The sequence below is a fragment of the Mesoplodon bidens genome (assembly GCF_964165515.1).
Source record: "Mesoplodon bidens genome assembly, chromosome: 2".
NCBI classification, from domain to species: domain Eukaryota; kingdom Metazoa; phylum Chordata; class Mammalia; order Artiodactyla; family Ziphiidae; genus Mesoplodon; species Mesoplodon bidens.
In genome coordinates, this window is record NC_138177.1 from 36,315,406 (window position 1) to 36,339,557 (window position 24,152).

Consider the following 24,152-nt stretch of genomic DNA (forward strand, 5'->3'; position numbering starts at 1 on the left):
TAAAAGAAGACTAGTGAAAATGGACTTTCATTGACATTAGGAAAGGTACAGAATCAGAGTTTCACATAAAAAGCTTATACAGTCATATCATAAATTACATATCATGGTTTGCTTTAATGATTTGCACTGCCTTATAAAAAGCAATGATGATGCATCTCAAACAGTATTCTCTATTCTGGGGAGATAAAGGTGTAGATATTTGTTGACCATCTACTTCTTAAAAATCAGGTATTCATATTCTACCATCAGTGTGCTAAATAGGCTTCCCAAATGAAATAATTCCTGAAGTGAAAAGGAGAGACAAGTCCTTTGTTAATCATTACAGTTAATTATTAACTGTTCTAGAACAGTTAATAGTTAAATAGCTGATTGGCTCAATGAGACCTGAAAATTGATTCAGTGAGCAGGGGAAGAAATTCAAGTAACCCTACAAAAATCTCTATTATATTTGTAACCCAAAAGCAAGGACCAGGGTGGTGAAAATGGATACTGCTTCCAAGAGCACAAACAAAATTAATTGGTAAGCTTCTTCAGGAAAGAAATTCTACTGTCTTCTCCCCATCTAACTCCCCATATTTCTAGTTAGCCTTTTTTTAATATATATAAATTTATTTTATTTATTTATTTTTGGCTGCACTGGGTCTTCGTTGTGGTGTGCGGGCTTCTCATTGCGGTGACTTCTCTTGTTGTGGAGCACGGGCTCTAGGCACGTGGGCTTCAGTAGTTATGGCACGTGGGCTCAGTAGTTGTGGCTTGGAGACTCTAGAGCGCAGGCTCAGTAGTTGTGGCGCACGGGCTTAGTTGCTCCGCGGCATGTGGGATCTTCCCGGGCCAGGGCTCAAACCCGTGTCCCCTGCATTGGCAGGCGGATTCTTAACCACTTCGCCACCAGGGAAGTCCCTATGAGAAGTTTTAAATAAAAAGGCTTCACAGTGAATCGCAGTAAACCAAAAAATCAAATTAATAAATACAGCTGAGCACTCTGAATAATTAAAGTTTTGTTGTATTTCGTACACATTGGGCAAAAAAAAAATAGATGTTATTTGCAGGCTACCTGAAGAATTCTCAGAGAAAATTGAGTTAAAAGTTGCCAGTCATATTAAACAATATCTACCTGCCTTTTAGCCAGTCTTCATTTATCTTGATTAAAAGCGTTACTGTGTACAGACTCTGCCTCAGTTAGACTTAAATTAAGTCTTTCATCTGTTAACCCCTTTTACCTTTCTAATTGAAATCAGTTTGCATGTTGATGCATCTGATCAACAGGAAACACCATCTTCTGTGACATATAGAAAGGTCTCTAAAAAGGCCTAATTTCCATCATTGGTGGCAGAGGCAAATTTCCTTTTAGCAATAATATGTCTGTACCTAGCGGCTTATTTCGATACATGAAATTTGGATGCTAGATAATAATGAGTTAATGAAACACACCATGGAACATTCTAGGCACAAACTCAAATTTAAACAACATATTGAACACCCATCCTCTTTGTCCTTGATCTTTTTTTTTAAAGGCAGGAGAGCAGACATGACGGGATCATTAAATCTGTCTCAGTAATTTGTGATCGGCTAAACAGCTTCTAGGTGCAGATCTATAAAAGTTCACCTTTCAATGTGGTACTTTCCACACTATCAGACATAGGTTACAGTTTCTTTTTTTTTTTAATTTATTTATTTTTGGCTGCATTGGGTCTTCATTGCTGTGCTTGCAGCGAGCAGGGGGTGGGGGCTACTCTTCGTTGCGGCGCGCGGGCTTTTCATTGTGGTGGCTTCTCTTGTTGGCAAAGCACGGGCTCTAGGCGCACGGGCTCAGTAGTTGTGGCACGTGGGCTCAGTAGTGTGGCTTGCAGGCTCTAGAGCGTAGGCTCAGTAGCTGTGGCACACGGGCTTAGTTGCTCCGCGGCATGTGGGATCTTCCCAGACCAGAGCTCAAACCTGTGTCTCCTGCATTAGCAGGTGGATTCTTAGCCACTGCGCCACCAGGAAAGTCCCAGGTTACAGTTTCAAAAGTGAAAAGAATTTTCTCAAGTTTGGAGGATTTTAAATATATCATAATCAGGTAAAAAGAAAAAACTTTAGACAATTAATTTACTTCTGGACCCTTGAGTTGTTTATTTGGTTCTTTTCTTGAAGAGTAAAAGAAAAATACTCTCAAAATTCACAAGTTATTTATTAATATTAGTTATTATCTCCTGGAATAGGTATAACTCACCTAGGTATAAGCTGAATATTAATGATATAAATTTAGAGGTGGATTGATTTTTACATGAAGTATTTGACATTGATGGCTTATTTTTAAATTCAGGTACTCTTTAAATGAGGTGAATTCTGTGGGAGCACATAGCATAGGTGATGTTGAGAACATGTTCAATAGAAATCCTGTGAGAGTTGGTAAACATTTTTAAAAGCCTTTTACCAATTTTGATTATTTCGCTCTATGAAAAGTTATTTTATTTATTTTTATTTTTTTTTTGCGGTATGCGGGCCTCTCACTTCTGTGGCCTCTCCCGCTGCGGAGCACAGGCTCCGGACACGCAGGCCCAGCGGCCATGGCTCACGGGCCCAGACACTCCGCGGCATGTGGGATCTTCCCGGACCGGGGCACGAACTCGCGTCCCCTGCATCGGCAGGCGGACTCCCAACCACTGCGCCACCAGGGAAGCCCGAAAAGTTATTTTAAATTTACAAAGTTTGTACATAACAGTACTTATTATATGGAGCCCCCACTAAGTACCAGGCACCATATCAGACACTTTTCATGCACTATTTTCAGATCCTCACCATAGCTCTAGAGGGTTGGAGTGATTAATGCTATTTTCCAAATAAAGCACCCAAAACTCAGACTAGTTAAGTGACTTCTCATGGCCCCACAGTTGGTTAAGTGATGGGTCCAGGATTTGACCCTAGATCTTTCTGGCTCCAAAGCCTTCACTTTTTCTCTGCACCACTTTCTTTTCTGTGCATCACTTAGATTCCTCTTCTCCAAGCATTGTTCTTCCAAATAATCAGTTCCCATCCTCTATCACAGCTATTTTTTAAATCTTTCATTAATCTTAGTACTAACCATTTTGATAGAAGATGCTCTTTGATATTGCTGCTGCCACTTAATTTTTTATAGGAATTACTGTTCACTTTCATGAAATCTATTAATAACTAGCCTGAACTTCAGTTAATATAAGCAGATTTAAAAGGAGCTGTGAAAGTTCTACTCCTCTGTCATAAAGACCTAGAAAAAACAAAAAATAAAAACATACTACCATCTCTAACAAGTATTTATTGAGCCCCTGCAGTGCTTTGGAAGCTGTTTAATAGGTTTGGGATTTGAACATGAATAGAACCCAGTCCCTGACCTTCAATGGTATTCATCCTGAAGATGAGACAAGCGTGTGAACAAATAAGCACAAAACAGTGTGAAACATAGAACAGAACAAATACATGGTATAGTGCATGGTGGAGGATAAACGGGTAAGGTAAGGATTTGCTCTTACAGGAAATACTGGGCATATCTCTATAGAGGCTAAGATATATGAACAGGGCGTCTAAGCTAAATTTATTTGGAAAAACATCCAAATTATATAAAGAGATGCTCTGCTTTGTGCTATGTTGAATGACTATCCCCATTAAGAGAGGTAGGCCTAGAGACCCTTACTTGAATATGTGTTTGCACCAGTATTAGCAGTTAAAAGCATAGGTAGGCTAATCATTCAGACTTGGGTTATTTATTCTTCTAAAATAGTAACAACATTATTCATAAGGTAAAGAGGCTTTATAATAAGAATAAGTAATGAGTTCCTGCTAATTAAATATATTTGTGGTTTCAGGTAAAAGATTTAAAGTTGTAGCATTTTTTAAAGTAGTTTCATTATTCTTTTTGTAAATACCATGATGATGATGTTAATGAGTGCTGTTTTTCCACTTCCAGAGTAAGGAAAATAAACATGACGTATAGGAGGTGGTATCTCTTGGGTTCCAGAGCAGTAACCCTTCGTGAACGGTGTTTTGTGCCCTCCATGTCAGGCATCAGAACGAATTCCCCATTACACATTTTAGTACAGAAATCCTACATTCTTTTATTCTCTTCAGGAAGACACTATTTATAGTTATACTGTCCGTCATCTTCTCTCTTGAAATAGGGGAGTTCATCAAAGCTTTGTATGAGTCAGATGAAAACTGTGAAGTGGATCCCAGCAAATGCTCATCTAGCGAACTGATAGACCATCAGAGCAACCTGAAGATGTGCTGTGAGCTGGCTTTCTGCAAGATCATCAACTCTTACTGGTGAGCTGCTGTCGGTGCTTCATTCCCTGCTATTGGAACTTCAGTTTTGCAATATGAGTTATCACAGTGTTAACTGTTATTTCCCAACCAAAGGAAGGACTTATGGGAAAAATTGAAAGTTTCCCTAATACAGTTTTGTCTAAAATCTAAACCTCTCTTGTAAGCAGAAGTTGCTCTGAACTATCCACATAAATATAATATTTCCCCAGAATATTAGCACCACATCCTCTAATACCAAAAGTATTTTAAGGACTTTTAAACATATTTACTAGTGTCAAACAAATGTGTTAATGGTTTTTGATCATTATTCTAACCCCAGCAATTGGTGAGATTTTGGAAGCTTTTTGATGAACAGTCTTTAGAGAGATTATGATGAGCTGTAGTAAACCAAATGATTTAGTCGGGAGCCTCATGCCATTTTCCCACTTTGCAAAACTAAGTTTACACTAATTCCTGAGTTTTGTAGCTTTGGGTTTCTGGTCTCCATCTGGACGTCTATGAATTTTCCACCACTTCTCAGGCATAAATCAGACAGAAGCTCTCTCTATTAGGCCCTCCTCATAGCCTGGCTCTGTTGGGCCAGAGTGGGATCACCTGTGCTTTCTTGGGTTATGGTACTTTTATATTTGGTCCTTCTTCCTTCCCCAGTGTTTTCCCTCGTGAGTTGAAAGAAGTGTTTGCATCCTGGAAGCAGCAGTGCCTGAACCGCAGCAAGCAAGACATCAGCGAGCGGCTCATCAGTGCCTCGTTGTTTCTCCGTTTTCTGTGCCCAGCCATCATGTCTCCCAGTCTCTTCAACCTCATGCAGGAATATCCTGATGATCGCACATCTCGGACTCTAACTCTAATTGCCAAGGTCATCCAGAACCTGGCCAACTTTGCCAAGTAGGTGTCACTACCGTAACCACTTTTTAACAACATTGTTTAAAAAGTACATGAGACCTAACCTTTGGATGAGCGTGGGGTGCCTCATAACTCTTGTTACATAATTTTCATTGTGGTATTATTAAAAATAGCAAAAAAATTGTAATCGATTTGAATATTCACTATAGAGGAATGGTTAAGTAGTCTGTGCATTCAGTGGAATATTTGCAGCCACTGCAAGTTGTGTTTACAAAGAACCAATAATATGCAAAATGATAAAGATATAATTATATTAAATGAAAAGTTTTATTAAAAACTCCAGCCAAGGGCTTCCCTGGTGGCACAGTGGTTGAGAGTCCGCCTGCCGATGCAGGGGACGTGGGTTCGTGCCCCAGTCCAGGAGGATCCCACATGCCGCGGAGCGGCTGGGCCCGTGAGCCATGGCCGCTGAGCCTGCGCGTCCGGAGCCTGTGCTCCGCAACGGGAGAGGCCACAACACTGAGAGGCCCGCGTATCGCAAAAAAAAAAAAAAAAACCTCCAGCCAAAAAGAGGTAGGATACCAAATGGTGCATATACTTTTATCCCAACAATATGAAAACACAAAAACCTAAGTATAGGAACGTTGGGAAGGGCAATCAGTCAAAATTCTATGGTTACATTATCTAAGACAAGTGACCTGGCCCCTTCAAAAAGTCAATATCATGAAAAATGGAAAAGATGGAGGGAGGACTGTTCTAGATTAAAAGAGACAATGCAGTGCTTGAATCTTAATTGGATCTGAACTGGAAAAACCATTTATAAAAATCATTTTGGGGACAATTGGTGAAATTTAAATATGAACTATATATGAGATAATTTATAAGTAATGTCTTTTAAAAGTTTTAGTGTGACAATGGCATTGGTTTATGTAAGCGTTATTCCTTATTCTGGAGAAATAGGTGCTAACGTACTTAGAGGCTATGTCTGCAACTTAGTTTAAAATGGTTCAATCAAAAAAAGAGAGAGTGAAAACAAACTTGGCAAAATGGGAACGGTTGGTTAATATAGGTGAATGGCATATGGGTATACATTGTATATCCTTTCAACTTTTCTGTAGCTTTCAACTTTTTCAAAAGAAGTTAGGAGAAAGCAGTTGGAGAAGAAATGCACTGAACTGTAATAGCAGATATGTTTGGGTGGTGGAATGGATACACCTACCCTTTTTTCCTTCCACTTTTCATTGTTTTCAATTTTTTCTTAAGTTTGTATAATTTTTGTAATTTATAGAAACCAATTTTAAGAAATCACTGAGAAGCAATTCACACTGGCAAAATCGATCCCAGATTTACTCAGTATTGAAGCTTAAGTACAAGTTTCTAATAGCAATGAATTGAAGGAAAAGATAAGAACCTCAATGAGATACATTTTTTTCTAGCATGTGGCTTTTTAGAAGTGCACTATTTTAACTTTGTGTGCTCTCTATATATGCTAACACAGAAATATACATGTTTACCCATATTTGAGCTAATTCTTGTAAAAATTGTTTCTAGTTTATTTTGGAACATGTTTTATGGACTTAGACTAGGCCTGGAAGATAGTGAGAACGTAGATAGGCAAAGAAGAGAGGAAGTTCTCTAGTAGAAATAAATAGCATGAGCAAAGACTTGGAGAAGAAAAAGAGTATAATGTATTTGGGGGACTTTGAAGAAGCTAGTGATATTGAAGGTTTATACTGATAATGAATGTTTACAATGGCTTTAAATACCAGGAAAAAAGGATTTTGTCTTTAACCTATAGAGAATAGAAAGCAGTTCAAAGTTTTTGACTATTAATGTAATATTAAGAAAGTATGTTTTAGTATTTATCACTTATAGATAATAAACAAATTAGTCACCTCCTCAAAATAAAAAAGTTTATAGCTCTGTGTAAAGTCAATTCAAAATGATCACATCTCTTTTCCTGAATATGTTCTTTCTCATTTTCTCTCCCTCTACTTCAGATTTGGTAACAAAGAGGAATACATGGCATTCATGAATGATTTTTTAGAACACGAATGGGGTGGAATGAAGCGCTTTCTTTTGGAGATCTCTAATCCAGACACCATCTCAAACACCCCAGGCTTTGATGGTTACATTGATTTGGGCCGAGAGCTTTCAGTTTTGCATTCCTTACTGTGGGAAGTAGTTTCCCAACTTGATAAGGTAAAGTAGGCGGGAAGGGTAACAGGAGATGGGAGGTAGAGAACTCTAATGTACCTGGATTCTGGAGAATATCTACAGAGGAATCACATTCATGCTTTCTGCTTGTTGAAAGCAACCTTTTGCCCTAGAAGTCTGGGAGGAAATAGTAATGATTTCTGAGTAAAATATGTGCCCTACAAACCAGGAAATTCTAATAAGTCACAAAATTATTAACATATATTTTTAAGTAGTTACCTGAATTAATGGAGTATATATTTCTATAAACAAATATGTTTGTGTATTTGCCTAGAAACTAATATCAAATATTGGTGTGTGAAGCCTTATTCATGTATAGTAGAGTGAGATGAAACCTCATGTAGTAATTTCTAACGGAAGTGTGGACTTAGAAAATACTGAGACTATCGTGTTTAAGTAACTTACCATGAGATTTATTTTTATCATGCAAGTCAGAGGGTTTAACATAACTATTAGTACCTATAGAGTTATGTGGGATCTGGAAATCCTGATGTTTTCTTTTCATCTGCAGATGTGAATTAAGAATAGAGAAAACAATTATCATTTTAATCATTTATTTTCTGACTATAAGCTAAGAATTTGTTTGTATATCATATTAATAACTAAATATATACCAATCATTTTCTTGCCAATCATTTTCTTCCTTCTCGAATTTTGCAAAGAGGAATAGAATTTGTTATGGAAAACAGTCTAACAGACTCTGGCGAGGTTTATCACAATAATTATTTATTGATGTTTTTGTTTGCTACAGCTACTTTATAAATATCTGTGGTGGTATGTTAGAATAACTTCAAAAAACAAAGTTATTTTTCTGTGATAAGAATTTGTTTACTTGTTTTCCTCCATTTTCCTATTATCTTTATTTTTTTTGAGTCAGACATTTTTTATGTTTTGAACTTTATTTTATTTTATTTTTTAATACAGCAGGTTCTTATTAGTTATCTATTTTATATACGTTATTGTATATATGTCAATCCCAGTCTCCCAATTCATCCCACCACCACCACCACCACCAATTATCTTTAAAAACATTGCACCAATAAAATGAGGGAGCGGGGAGTAAAACCTATTAACAAAGACCACTTTCCTGAGGAAATGTAAATGGTAGGGTGCCCACTGGTGCCCAAAACATTTGTAAAATAATAAACTGTTTCTTATTCTCAAGGACCCCTTCTTAACTTTTAGAAATGCTAGCTAGATTTTAAGTTGCAGCTTTGCTGAGGGTAAATTCCTTGGATATGAGTCATGGCTCAGGAGAGTCAAGCGAGTAAAGACATTCTTCAGATGGATCTGTACTCATTTAAGCAGGGTAGAAGAGTCTGTTGAGAAGACACCAAAAGCCCAGAGGCAGCCATGTAAAACTGCCTAATGGATGAAGGTTCCCATAAGACCCCATGAGAATGAGAATTCCCCAAAGAAAAAAATGCTTGAGATGGATAAGGCAAATCGTAAAAAGTTATTCTTCACTGAATAACTGCATCAGTGGGATGCAGATACAGTTGTCTTCTGAAATCAACCTGGTTTATTCAGGGTCAAGGTCTTTTTAACAGGCTTTGCTGTGTAAGCACACGTTCTCCTTTTTAATTGCTGTTTGGTCCTGGGAACCAGCAGTACATCTATCTAGACACATCTCATAGATGTGTCATAACTTTGCTGTTTAAATTTTTTTAAAAAAATTGTCTTGCTGATGCAAACTCAGCTGGCAGTAGGTCAGGGTTCCCAAGATTAAATGGCTAGTGGATGGCAATATCAACTGTGTGCCCTGCAGTGCTCTGGACCCCTGAATGCAACACCTTCTTGTATGTTGGCATGCATTTCTTTCCTCACATGATCCCTTTTCTTTGGAAGTTTCATCACACTAGCCAATCCTCTGGTCTTAAAGTTCTTTTTGGTTAGAAGGTGTTTGGTTCTTCCCCTACCCTCCCCCACCTTGATCTACCAGCCTCCCAAAGACTTAGTTTGCTTTGCATGTCTATTTTAGTTGGAATGGCAATAGTTTGGTTGTTTTGAGCATGTCTTTTAATTTTTATTTGCATAATCCTAATTTCTATTTCCTTTCTTTCCTCAATGTCTGCTGCATCTTGTTTCGCCTCCTCCATTCATCTCGACGCCATGGTTCTGCTGCTCCATAACAATGCATTATGAACCTGCCACTCCCATATGCAAACACCTACCCTTCCCTCCAACCTCCACCCCTCCATCAATGGGCATCGTTGTCCCAAAAACAATCTGTGGTGGATATCGCAATGCTTATTGTCCAATTAGGGTGAAAATTCCTTCCTACAGGCAACCGTGGCAAAATTGGGACCTCTCCCTCGTGTTCTTGCTGATATTACCAAATCTCTGACTAATCCTACACCAATACAACAGCAACTGAGACGCTTCACTGAGCATAACTCCAGTCCAAATGTCAGTGGAAGCCTCTCCTCTGGGCTGCAGAAAATTTTTGAAGACCCTACTGACAGGTATGAATTTCAGAGAGAATTGGAACTACTTATCTCAGAGGGAGATAATATTTAGAGATTTGGGAAAAATCTATTTAACTTACTTATTGAATTTACAACTTTAAAATCATGAGCAGTTGGAAAGAATCTTCTGAGATAAATCCAATTGTTTGTCATAATAATACACATGATCTAGGATACTTATTTTCTAGAATGATATTGTAGAGTTATATTCAACAAACTTATAAAAAGAACCTATGTCCTGCTTAATGGAAGACTAAGGGCTCTATGAAATTGATATTTTCAGGTATTGTAGCGCTCAAAAATCTGAGAACCTCAGTTGAAAATATTTTAGAGCTGGCTGTGTCAGCTGGACAGGTAGATACAGTGTTGATGCTTAGACTTTGTTTTCTGTATTGGCAAGACTTGTGCCTTTAGTAGGGACCCTTTGGTTGTGCACTAAGGGCTTCTCGAAGGTTTAGACAGAACCAATTAACTATGAATTAGAATACCTTGGGAGGTTTAAAACCTAACTAGGAAATGATTGGAATTCTAGTAAAAATCTAAGACAGGGATGGAGTGGTCTACACAGTGTTATTCTTCACCTTTGAAGAAAAACTAAAAATGTTGGATCGTATCCTAAGAATTGTGATGATGAAATCTGTGTTTAGAAACCAATGTAAGTATCCACACCAGACCTCTGAGCCTTCTGAAGAGTTCATGTGCTTGAGTTGAGGAATCTTAACTCTGTTGAATTTGCCTCAGGAGTAATTAAGGGTCCTTTCCTTTTCCACAGTGATTTGCGTAAACTAAAATCTCCAAGCCAGGACAACACAGATAGCTATTTCAGAGGGAAAACGTTATTGCTGGTTCAGCAAGCCTCCTCCCAGAGCATGACTTACTCTGAAAAGGATGAAAAGGAAAGTAGCCTTCCTAATGGCCGGAGCATCTCCCTCATGGACCTTCAGGACACTCATGCCGCCCAAGTGGAGCATGCGTCTGTCATGCTTGATGTGCCGATGCGCCTGACTGGAAGCCAGCTTTCCATAACCCAGGTGGCCAGCATCAAACAACTTCGGGAAACCCAGAGCACTCCCCAGAGTGCACCCCAAGTGCGAAGGCCCCTGCACCCAGCCTTGAACCAGCCAGGCAGCCTCCAGCCCTTGTCATTCCAGAACCCTGTCTATCACCTCAATAACCCAATTCCAGCAATGCCAAAGGCCTCTGTGGATTCCAGTTTGGAGAACCTAAGCACTGCCAGTTCCAGGAGCCAAAGTAACAGTGAAGACTTCAAACTCAGTGGACCCAGCAATAGCAGCATGGAAGATTTCACCAAACGTAGCACTCAGAGTGAGGACTTCTCCAGGCGGCACACTGTGTCGGACAGACACATACCTCTTGCTCTGCCACGGCAGAATAGCACGGGGCAGGCCCAGATCCGAAAAATGGACCAGGCTGGGCTAGGTGCCCGAGCCAAAGCCCCACCATCCCTGCCACACAGTGCTTCCCTACGTAGCACCGGGAGCATGTCACTGGCATCTGCGGCTTTGGTGGCCGAACCTGTGCAAAATGGGAGCCGGTCCCGGCAGCAGTCCTCTTCCTCCAGAGAGAGCCCTGTTCCCAAAGTGAGAGCGATCCAGAGACAGCAGACACAGCAGGTAGGGGTGAGTGCTGGAGGGGGCTGCCAGGTTCTTGGTCCAACTGTTTCCTCGGTTCTTTATATATAAATCATTGAGAAATCCAATTGCTAGCAGGGTTTCCACTTAAAACTATTTTTTGCCACCTTTTAATGGAAGAGGAAATGAAAAGTTTGGGAGGCTTCTGGCTAGATGAGGCAGCAGAATGTAGCTTGCCTCATTACTCTCAGGAGACTGTAACAACCACTCCAGGGGCCTTTCTGTCTCTTCAAGCAGCAGAGCTGTGATCTCAGCACTGAGAACAATCTGTGATGTTGAGTAATAATTAGACACTTAAGCTGTGAATCTACAGGCCGAATCAACTAGGATATATTTTGGGAATCTGGACATTAATCCTCCTTAATTTTTTTTCTTAAGTTTCCAGAATAAAGTTTTGCACTTTCAGCCAGGAGTTTAATGTAACTGCTCTCTACTCCATCCCCCAACTCCCTCTGGAAGTAGTAAGTCCCCGTGTGCCTTTTCCTGGAAATGGCTAGAAAAATAAACAACTGAACACCTATAGAAGCAAGGTAAAGGAGAGAGGTAAAAAGATAGAAACACAGGTGGTTGACAAGTATTCTCTAAACATTTATGAAAATCTCTTATATTTCTATTTACATGGACAAGCCCAGCTCGTGTCTCACCTAAATTTAATATAAGATTATCAAACTTTTTTCTTCACAAATAAAAATGTTCCTTAAGAATTTTATCACCTCTTCTTTACAGATTACATTTTGAGGCACCAATCCATATTTGCTCTTGAAATAAACTAAGAACCTTATGAATGCATATATACATATCTTACTTTCATCTAAAAAAGATTTTTCTCCTAAAAAAAGCTTTGTTGAATTTTTTTTGAAACCTAACCCTACTTTATTTGTATTAGGGAGCTTTGTGATTAGAAGAGATCTATGACAAATCCTTTTGTCAGCAGAATCAGTGGTCAGAGGAGACTGCAGTGAGACCCCCAGTGTATCTCTTTAGTATATTTGCGTTTTTATAGGTAGGCATTTACTGATTGGGCTGCTTCTGCCACCACTCTGCTGTGGCCAGAGCCCTTGCCCCTACTTTGATAATTATTGTTTAAAAAAAAAATTAGAACATTTACAGAATCCTTAGATACAGAAGTAGAAGAAGGGATGAAAAACTTAAGCTGATTCTGGTAGCCAACTTCCTGGGCAAAACCTCCTAGTTGGTCAATTCTTTCCTGAGAAATAAACTTTTTCTTCAGTCTTAAATTTTTCATTTTTATTTTGTTATATTTCCCCAAATTTCACCAATTCATTTCATTTAATACACATTTTCATTTAAAGAAAAGGAAAAAAGATTATACTCTGTTAATTTACATAATGATTATATTATATAATTTTTTCCTTTTCTTTAAATGAAAATGCTTTTTTATATATATGTCATATATGTCCATTTAATTTACATTAGGAGGCTATCAGTCTTTCCCACCTTATTGTGAATTAGTTTCCATACTTTGATTTTATGCTAGCTTCTAGTTGAGATCAACCCCTTTCAGAGAATTAAATTGTTGATTGAGAGGAGAAAAGAAAGATAAGTAATTTTAGAGATGCAGTACTGTGTGGAGGCAGATGTCTACGTGCAGGTTTAGTGCAGCTTGAAGGCCCTGAGGATGAGGTAAGGAGTAGAGAAGAATATCAGATTGGCAGAGAGGGGCAAGACAGGGCACAGGGCGGGCCCTCGGCCTACTTTTCAAAGGTGGACTTAGGCCCAGCCCTGGAGAGAAAAGACGAATGCTTACCCTTCCCTCCTGTATCATGTTGTCCTCAATTCCCAGGACCCATGACTCAGACTGACTGTTTATAGATATTGTAAATTAAATAGCCTTTTGTGTGATCATCTGAAACCAATTGTCATTTATAATATCTGTGCTGTAGGAAAATATAACACCTATCATATAAGCACTACGTGTTTCTGTGTGTGAATAGAAAGCTGTCCGGATAGATGGTAGGTAGGAAATGCATATATGGTCTTCAGACAACCAATTAAAATACTTTTGAGCCATAGCCATTAATGAGCTTGGGAATGTCTATGTTATGTTGGCATGAAGTGGGGCATAGCCACAGCACAGCTTTACATATTCAGCCCTGTTTGTGCCTTTGCTGGTGCTGCCACTGTCATACCAGTTAAACCATAAATCACTGTATTTTGATTGCTCAATTTTCTGTTTTTTCTACACTGGCTTTTTCTATGCAGATGTTTTATTCTTTCAAACTTATTTTTTTTTTTGTTCCTTATCTTTCTTGCTTGCCTTTCTCATCTCACTCCCATGAAGCCTCTGATGTTCTATATAATCAGCACATTTTTTACATAAATTCCTTTACAGATTTTAATTGCAAATTGTGTTGGGGAATTCTTCTTTCCCCAAAACTGGAGGATTTCTTTGTGGGGATTGTTCTGCCGGCACTTGTAATTATTGGAGGTTTTGTCCCATGCAAATTCCACTTGTATCTTAGCACAAAGGAGCGGCCATTGTTGGCAGTGTAACTAGCTTCAGTCTTCTCCATTTGCTGAGTAGGAAGGAAATAAAATCCTAGTTCTACAGAGAAGGAATTTTTTGACCCTTTTCGGCCTCTGTTTGGATTTCTTTTTAATCATTTTCCTCTCCATCTTGTTTTTTTGTGTATCATGTACTCTGTGCACATAATAGACTCTATTTACAATATATGAGTTGTTCAGATTATAGCGTGTTACCTAACCTTAGAAATTCTAATTTGAAGAGGCTTTTTAAATAGGTATTTGACAAGCCTATCAGAATGATGCTACAGTTTTCACATTTGGATTTGTTGAACCCTCTCCTAACCAACCTCTTCAAGGATTCTCAGAGTTTACTTACTAATTTACTCAGCTCTTTCTTTGGTGTTGATAGCAAAAGTGTTATTCATTTATGGGAACCTGACTATTTCAGACTATGGAGAAGCTGAAAGCAACAAGTCTTATTTATATCTAGTAAATAAACAGGGAACCGGCCTGTTCTCAGTCATCCTCAGCATAGCCAGGCTAACTGTAGGATCAGTGAAACTGCTTTCTCAGGCCCTTTTGCCCTAAAGCGTTATTATTTTTCCCAGAGAAACCCTATAAAAGCTTTATCTCAAAAGGGTGATATTCCTAACAGGAATCCGGGCTCCTTTTCATTTTGTCTTTTTCATCCTTCATTTTCTTTAATGATCCACTGTTGGAAGTCAATGGAGAAAATGCTCTTCTTAAGGCTATAGCTAAGCAAGATGGCATCTGAACCATTTACCAACCTCTTTTCTCAATTTCTTTGACTATAAACTAGAGGTAATAAATTTTGTTATCTATCCAGCTTATAAAGGAGATAGAACAATCACTGAGGAAAAGCCTTTGATGTACTTCCAAAGGATTAGAGGAAAAACATAGGGTATCCTTCTCTTAGTAATAAATTATACTTTGGTAATGAATTCTAAAGAGAATCCAAAGTAATAATAAATGAATAATATTTTATTGAGCATCAATTGTGCAATGACATAGTCACTAATTCCAAAAGAAAAAAATTCTATGATATATGGTGCCATGCTTCAAGGGTTGACAGTCTAATCAGAAAATAAGACCAGCACTCAGAAGATCAATCAAATAGATGTAAAAGACAGTATACAGTTTTTTCATATGAAGAACATATTACAATAAAAAATAATTTTGAAAAAATTTTTGAAATAAAAATCACCTCCATAGTCTTCAATGTAGATAAAACTATTTCTGATTTGTTCAATATTACTTTTCTGCTCTTTATAATTATATAAAGGTTTTATCATAAATACAAAGAATAGTTATATTAGTCTGATTTATTTTTTTTAAACTTATTGACCACCTACCGTATGCCATGCAAAGTGCTAGGGTATATGAGGAGTGGTTGAAAAACAGATTCAACCAATAAAATAGGAATAGACTGGAATGCCCAGTTCCCATTGTACACTGTCTCATAATTCACTGGACATTGTTAGTCCTTCTGAAGATATGGTAGCTACCACCGACACCAGTGAAATGAACCAACTCTTTGTTTTTACAGCTTCTCATTTTACATTTTATGCCTAGATTACCTAAGAAGTTGTTTTTAATATGCTTTTAGGGGCTAAGACCTCTCTTTAGTATGTTCTTAGGGATACTATTAGCTTGTAGTGCATTTATTGGCACTCAAAAATAGTTACTCGTAACAAATCACAGGGGAAGAAAGTTCTTGCAAACAACATATTGTTAACTATAAAGCAGAAAGCTACTGAATTAGCTTCCTTGAAGTTATAAATTCCAAACATTAAATTTATTCATTTTAGTGGCTACTTTATCTCAAGCAGCAGCTGAATAGAAAATCCTGGTTTCACAGAAAAGCACCTCTCCTGTGCCCTATATGGTAAAGGAATAAGATTCTAAAATTAAAAAGGCATTTGTCTCCTTTAAGTATTGACTTTCTATTAATTTTTAAAGACTCAGAACCACAATATTTTGCCTTTCAGGTGTACATATATCAAATAAAAACCTAAACCCCTTTTTAAACTATTTTTCTCTAAATACTAAAGCAATTTATTGTGCTCTGCTTTCAAAATCCAGTAGGGGGAGAACTAGGGGAGGGGTGTGTGTGTGTGTGTGTGTGTGTGTGTGTGAAGTACCTTGTAGTTTACAAACTGCTTTTACATGCTATCTCATTTGTTTCTCATAATAACTTTTGAAGTAGATAATTATTATCTTTTTTAATATAAATGATACTATAGTCTATAGATCAGTGTTTCCAAAGTGTGATACTAAAAATTATTTAAATATACAAGGTATTTAATCAATCATTTAATTATTTTAATACATATTAGAAAAATATAATATAAAATGTATTTATAAATTTATAATATATATAACATTAAACTCATGATTTTACTGATAATATTGCTTAGCATAAGGACTTAGCTAACTGAAAAAGGTTGTTTTAAAGAGATGATAAATAATATATCAGTGACAACGTGGTTATGACAAAAATAATGAGAATGATACACAAATGAATGAAGTATAAGAAGCCTACCTACCATAGTGGAGATGAAGGTAGACATTTTAAGAACTGAGGGTACTGAAGTTTAAGACATGTTTATGTTTTTCTTGACACAGTGGAGAAAATGGCTTTAAAGAAGGAATTTCTAAAAGTTCGTTCACTGTTGCTTGTGTGTGCCTCAGGCATGAAGCTGTTTTTTATCGATATGTATCTGTAATCTGTTTGTAAATCAGCCAAACCAGGTTCTTCTTCAAACCTTTAGGAAATACCTTCATACTACTTTTGTATGAATATTTTTTAAAGTCTCTCCCAAGTAACCTTTCTGTCTCTGCAACCAATTTTTTTCATCTAGTCTTTCTAAATCTCAAAGTCCTCAAGATACCCCTTATTTTAAAATATCTATATATTTAGAGTTTAACCGGGTTTTATTCCAAAATGACATAAAGATTCTTAAGGTACATAGCTCTGCATGGGAGAGAAAATTCCCTTCCAATTATTTATAGAGTATTGGTCCTCAAAATAGAAACTCATTTTAATTATAAAAAGGCTAACTCACATAAAAATGCTTTGTTCTGCCTATCTCTCTCTCTTTCTCTCAAGAAAGGCAGAGAAAAAGAATTTGTTGTCTATTTCCAGCACTGTTTATGGAGAAAGCACTAATGTTCAGTAGCCCAATATAAATTGTCATATCCAGGGCCAGTTTTCTAAGCATAAATACAGTAATAACGTCTAAGCTTTATAGTACTCCATAGTTTCCAAAGAACTTTCACATACATTATATTATTCAGTCCTTAGAACTCCCTGGGAGATTGTCAGGATTGGTGGTGATGGTGGTGGTAGCCCTATTCAATAGATTTGGAAAAAAGTATTTAAGAGATTAAGTGACAATGTAAGTAGCAGAATTGCTACTCAAAGCCAGAATTCTTATCACTCTGTATATCTATTGGAAAAGGGCAATGTATCTAGCTATCCTAACTGGATAGAAATATCCCTTAGACTATGTTGATGTCCATTGTTTTGATCCTGTATTCATCAAGAAACTTTCTGGTAAAATATGGACTTCTGAGTGATGTTAACCCATGAAGAAGTCAGTGTCTGTAAAAATGACCAATATCACTTTTTTTTCTCTTTCCCTAAATGGTTGATATGAAAATTAAGAATTTGGCATTCTGATATATAAATGGGTACTTGTGAGTTGTTTAGCAGTAATCAGTTCCTTGGTTCCTGATCATCCCTGGTTAAGCAGATGTTTCCTCACCTGAGCAATCAACCATCAACTTGTGCTTTCTCTCATTCTGTCATCATCGTAATTTCATTAGGTAATGACCTGATGAAACCATTGGACTAATTAACAATTTTAAGGCCTTGGCTTTCCCTCTTTGGAGGGAAAAAAAGGCAGGTTCTTAGATGTGATTTCTATTCACAACATTTCAGAATATTTTATCCTTGTATAAATGGATATTCTCTTCCCTCACCACCAGCCCTTGCAGTAACAAAATATTATTTAGAACTGGGAACATTTAACAGAAAACAGGGATCACAATAACGTCTTCTAAGAATAGCTCTCTTTGTGAAACCTAACTGTGGATGAGCTCTTTTTGGAGATGCTAATAGGTATTTCTGACGCAGGTTCAGTCACCTGTGGACTCTGCCACAATGTCCCCAGTAGAGAGGACAGCAGCCTGGGTTCTGAACAATGGGCAATATGAAGAAGATGTAGAAGAAACCGAGCAAAATCAAGATGAAGCCAAGCATGCCGAGAAGGTAGAACCTAGTCTATCTTTATTGCCCACACAGTGATAGGCCACCCAAAGGGTCATCTAGCCAAGGAGATGATCTCCCCAGGGTCCCCAACTTCAGCTCCACCTCTTATGTTAACCCTTATATACGTATCTGTGTATGATAATTCAGTAGTGTCTGTGTTTGAAAATATGTGGAAATGTCCATCAAGCTGCGGTGGGAGGATTAGCTCTAATTTTTTTTTTTTTAGTATGAGTTGCCTTAACTTGGAGAAAACTCTGCTACTCATTTCTAGTCATTTTAGGTGAATATTTAGTGTTTCTGTATAACTAACCAAAGTCAAGATTACCCTTGGACTAGACTTCCTTTCTATATCTTTGTAATGATTTTGTCTTTTTTTGTTTTTCTTTGTTTGTTTATTTATTTATTTATTTATTGGCTGCGTTGGGTCTTCGTTGCTGTGCAAGGGCTTTCTCTAGTTGCCACAAGCAGGGGCTACTCTTTGTTGTGATGTGCAGGCTTCTCATTACAGTGGCTTCTCTTGTTGCAGAGCACAGGCTCTAGGCGCATGAGCTTCAGTAGTTGTGGCTTGCAGGCTTCACTAGTTGTGGCTCGTGGGCTCTAGAGCGCAGGCTCAGTAGTTGTGGTGCACGGGCTTAGTTGCTCTGCAGCATGTGGGAATCTTCTGGACCAGGGCTCGAACCCGTGTCCCCTGCATTGCCAGGCAGATTCTTAAACAGTGCGCCACCAGGGAAGTCCCTTTTTCTGTTTTTCTTTTCAACTTCTCTGGGTAAAGAACTTGTAACACTATAGCTGATTTTTTTAAAGACATTGACTAAAAAAAAAAAGACATTATCTATTGCTTCAGTTTTGTTTCGTTTTGTTTTGTTAAGAAAAGCTGACATGAAGAATAAGGATTATCAAACAAGAACATTGACATCATGTATGGCATTACCTCATTAACAACCAGACAAGTAGCTTCTGCTTACTTATCAGCAGGGTCCTAAACTATTCTTTTTTTTTTTTTTTTGCTGTACGCGGGCCTCTCACTGCTGTGGCCTCTCCCGTTGCGGAGCACAGGCTCCGGACACACAGGCTCCGTGGCCATGGCTCGCGGGCCCAGCCGCTGCGCGGCATGTGGGATCTTCCGGGATAGGGGCACGAACCCGTGTCCCCTGCATCGGCAGGCGGACTCTCAACCACTGCGCCACCAGGGAAGCCCCTAAACTATTCTTATTGATGCAGTCTACCTCTTCAAACTGTATAAGAACTGTCATCTTTGACCTTCTGGATTAATAAGCATAGTGTAGGACCATGACGTTGGATAAGCAGAAGCTAACTGTCTGATTGTCAATTAAATGGAATATTATGTAAAAATACATTGCATTTTACAAAGCAGCATACGGATTTATCATTAATTATTAATGAATTTAAATAGGCCATATACAAGAAAGCTTAATGCTTCTCAACTCACCCAGAAATTTGACATTCCAGTTACTCAAACCCCAACCCACAGCAGCTTCAGTACAAGAAAGGGCCACGTAACCAATTGAATTATATAAAGCTTCAGTGAATATAAATGTATATAAAGATTTAGTGAGAAAACAGACATATGTGTTCCAACAAGCAGTAGCAAACTGAGCAGATGAACGACATCATGAAAATGGGCCAAGAGGCAGTATTAATTGGCCTCAGAGAACATGTAGGCCTTTTGCTTAGAGCTTGTGACCTGAATGTTTTATACTTTTATAGCTGGGGAGAAAGCAGCAATAACCTATTCTGCCATAAAATTCTATTTATTGATTTAGTAACTTAACATTATAGAAGTGCTGCTTGCTCTCTAAAGGGCTGGCTCTAGGAGGGTGAAAGAATGGCAGCCTGATGAGTGAAGGCATGTCAGAGATCCTACAGTACAGGTGATGATACAGAAATCTTTTCTCATGTAGACAACTGGCTTTTGGCTTATTTTAAGTTATTTGTCAGACTTCTAAGAGCTTGATCTTTTTTTTTCCTGCTCCCATTTGATACCGTCACAGATTGGACGTGGCTTGCAGGAACTGGTAGTTTAATGTGGAGAGTGATACATAAATATATAGATTTGGAATGCCAAGGTAAGATTAAAAATGTAATTTTAGGAGGTGGGCAGAGCTCCTAAGTGATGCCTGTTGATAATTTTAAAGAATGTCCGCAGCCCGTGGAATGGCAGTTCAGGCAGCATCCAGCTCCATTGCCTAGGGTTTCTTTCGTAAAAAATAAGTCACTAACGTCTAAAACCAGCGTAACTCCAGTATTTCTCTTCTTGTCTGTGGTGCCTCTTCTCCTCTAGTACGAACAGGAAATTACTAAACTGAAGGAGCGCCTGCGAGTGTCCAGCCGGCGGCTAGAGGAGTATGAGCGCCGGTTGCTGGTGCAGGAGCAGCAGATGCAGAAACTGCTGCTGGAGTATAAGGCCCGGCTGGAGGACAGCGAGGAGAGGCTGCGCAGGCAGCAGGAGGAGAAGGATAGCCAGATGAAGAGCATCATCAGCAGGTCAGAGGTCGCCTGGCGGTGGATGTGGGCTAGGTAGCTAGGGCTGCAAAGAGGTGGGACGATGACCCAGAGAATCCTAAAGCAATGGCAGCAAAAGCCATTTTCAACTCTGCATGTCCTCTGTGGTACTTGGTACAAAGGTGACGGCTGACTGTATCTCTTACACTTTTCTAAATGTGAGACCTTAGTGCACTTCCTTTGAAGATAGAGGTAGTCTATTTTCCTTTAGTTGTAACAATTAGAAAAAATTAAAACTTAGTGACTCACTTGAGAGGTCTTAGAGGAAAACTGAATCTTAAAAATGTACGTATTCAATGTCAAAGGCTAACTTAGTTTTTTTACAGCAAGTCCAGAGAGGTGGAAGGGAGTTTCATGGGATGTCTTTAGGGCCAGAGAATCAAGGGAGAAGGCCAAGGACGTCCAAGGGAGACTAAGGGAGGGGGCAATTTTACCAAACACTACATAGCACTTACTATGGGCCAGGTACTTTTCTAAGCACTTTACAGATAAAATGTTTAATCTGTTAATAATAATTTGATTAATGCCAACCTCTGAAGTAGGCATTATTATTATTCTCATTTTACAAATAAAGAAACAGGCAACCAATTTATTAAGTCACTTGCCCAAGGTCACTTAGTGTTGCTGCTGGGATTTGAGGCCACGCAGTCAAGCCCCAGAGTCCATGCTCATGACCACTGTGCTTCAGTGTTGTTAAATGCTGTAGGCAGGTCAAGTAACTTAAAGTCAGAGAAGGTTTGCTGTTTTAGCAGCACAGAAGTATTTAGCAGTCTTACCGAGAGGCTTTTCATGGAGTTTAAACATCAGGGGGTTAAGATGTGAATGGTGGATGAGAAAGAAAGTAGACCTACTATGTGTAGAGTACGCTCTGAGGAAACTTAGCTGTTCAGGGGAAGAGAAAGGTCAGCTGTTACAAGGTAACAAGATTAAGAGAGGGTTTGGTTTTTGTGGATTGGTTTGCTATTTTAAGATGAAATAAGTTGTGCTGAGGAAAGGATCTGATAGAAAAGAGGGAGATAATAATTGTGGGAATGCTGTTCCAGAGGAGGTAAAAATCCAGTCCCAGTAGAGAAATCAACTTTGGATGTCTTCTTCTAAGGTGGATGAGAAGATAGAGCGTGGTTGCAGATCTTGTACTAGGAAGGAGTGGCAGTACTGAGCTGTCCTGAGTGTGGGTTTCTTGTCCTCTACGTTAGCCAGCTCTCTCCTTGAAGATGTTGATTTCTCCTTACTACCCCATTCTAGGCTAATGGCTGTGGAGGAAGAATTGAAGAAGGATCATGCTGAGATGCAAGCAGTTATCGATGCAAAGCAAAAAATAATTGATGCACAGGTAAGCAGGTTCTTAATCTAGTGGAAGGCACTTGTGTATAATTGTTACCTCCTGACTTCCCACCCCTTGCAAATGCCAAGGCACATGATGGACAATAGGTCACTGGAAAGTTCTCAGCATTACCTTGTGAAGAGTAAAAGAGTCTCTCTGTGACCTCTGTGACCTTTTCTTTCCTTTACTGGTGACGAGTCTGTTAACCTAGCAAAGTTTTAGCGTGCTTAGTGCAGTTGCTCGACAAATCTCCACCTAGTGCATGATGGGGTTCACTTCTTTCCTTCTGGAAAGGAGGGCATTCTCTAAGGGGGTACCTGTGAAAAGTACACTGCATGTGTCTGGCTTGTGACCTCCACTGACCATTGCTTGGCTATGATGTTCACAGTCTTGTCAGTCACGTCCACTGTGCCATCAGCCTCTGGCCCCAAACAGTAGTCTAGCTGCAGGGGAAAGACAGGGTTGTAAAAGGTACCCTTCCGTGTTATTCTTTTGGTTCCGGATTTGGCGTTGGTGCCTGGGATTCGCTTGGCTGCCTTTCTCTGTTGGCGCTGTGCTTGGAGAGCCTCTTTTGGTTGATGAAATCAGAACCTGGGCCTCTGCTCACTGCAGCTTCTACCTGTGATAATAATGGCATGACGGACAACTGCCAAGAGCACCCCCTCCCAGGTTCACGTCCGTGATCAGAGCAAAACCCAGGAGGCAGGACACGTTTCTAATTCCTTTTTCATTTTATCAGTGCAAAACACGGTTGTATTTCTTAAGAGTGAAACAAATAACAAAAGGCAGTGCAGCTTGGATGTGGCTGGTCTGGCCACTGAATGCATCACCTCCCTGAAGACCACGCAGCCAGGTTTGCATTTCTCACCCTTAAGTACCATATCATTTCCCTCAGCTCTGAAATAGAAATGGGAGCAAGGACTTTATGTCCAACTTTCTTCTCTTCCTATCAGCCAGTAGTCAGTCTATGGTAGAGCCCCCAGTATTCTTAAACACGCATTTTACCCCCAGTCTAGTGTCCTGACAGGGCTACTATGGGATGGGGTTTATTTTTCAAAGGAATTGGGAGTAAGGCTGAAAGCACAGCCACGGGAAGAGGGCGCCATGGGCCTCCTACTACCTCACGTGCACGAGACCCGGCAGTCGAGGGTGAGTTGTGATGCTCTCTCGTCAGCACGGTTCCCAGAATAGTTTGGACCCTTGAACTCTGCAGCTTCTGGATATTTAGACCTCCTAAGAATCAGAAGAAAGTTCTTACTTGGTCCATTTTTTAAACTTTTCTAGGTGTCCCCAAGGTAGGTGAGGGAAGGGTAACAGAGACAAGGCCTTCTCGACAGACACACTGTAAAAATTCATCTGAGAGGCTTAAGAGAAACAGTCTGGATAAAGAAGGCAATTTAGTCGGGAAAACAAGTGTTGATAAGTGTTCACTTTGGGATCTTCAATGTGACAGTGTAAAGCAGGGAGAGTTCTATTAATAACTACACCCGAATAGATTTTAGTTCTAATGAGATCATACAGACAGTTTTAATAACTTCAGCTTGTCTAAAACCGTGTCAGGCTTAAGCAGAGGGAGCTTGGGGGTGTCGTAGTCCTGGCTCTGTGCATACAGTATTTCCACTTTCTCGGTTGCCTGTCAAGACAACCTCATCATTAGCTTCTGAAGATTTCTACCCCACCCCTGCCCCCATTTTGACATCTAGGGTAAGATGACTGGGTATGAAGCAGGAGTCATAGGCATAGAAGGTGAAAGCAAGGGAGGGAATCAGGTTCATCAGGGCTCAAAAACTCTGGAAAGTAAGGACCTTCTCTCAGTTAACACGAGGACGTCACCATTCAGGAATGGGAGAACTCTTATCCTCAAAGCATCAGTCAATGTCAGACTTGTGGTCTGGCTAAACTAGATAACAGTTTGGGTCCATATTTCAGGCAGTGGTTTTCAAATGGTTTGATTCTGCGGACTGTTTTGGCGGAACCAGAGGTGCCTCCCATAGATGGCTTTCCAGCTGTTCCTGCTGACCATTCGAGAACAAGGGCTTCTCTCAACGAATGTCTTACTGTATAAT

At 39.2% G+C, this 24,152-nt stretch overlaps 1 protein-coding gene across 9 annotated transcripts in view; it reads left to right on the top strand.

The window, feature by feature from the left end:
• RASAL2 (RAS protein activator like 2) overlaps nt 1-24,152 on the top strand; it is a gene marked incomplete at its 5' end in the record, with an annotated part of 380,591 nt that overhangs the window by 347,416 nt on the left and 9,023 nt on the right. For 3 of the 9 annotated variants that reach the window (XM_081221810.1, XM_081221812.1, XM_081221816.1), the window contains 8 exons: nt 4,134-4,278; nt 4,927-5,163; nt 7,122-7,323; nt 9,604-9,803; nt 10,579-11,440; nt 18,105-18,239; nt 20,542-20,744; nt 22,008-22,095. In XM_081221810.1, the coding sequence (XP_081077936.1) occupies nt 4,134-4,278; nt 4,927-5,163; nt 7,122-7,323; nt 9,604-9,803; nt 10,579-11,440; nt 18,105-18,239; nt 20,542-20,744; nt 22,008-22,095 (2,072 nt within the window). Of the gene's footprint in view, nt 1-4,133; nt 4,279-4,926; nt 5,164-7,121; nt 7,324-9,603; nt 9,804-10,578; nt 11,447-18,104; nt 18,240-20,541; nt 20,745-22,007; nt 22,096-22,825; nt 22,940-24,152 lie in introns of those variants that run through there. The other 6 variants (XM_081221809.1, XM_081221811.1, XM_081221813.1 and 3 more) reach the window with 4 other exon arrangements.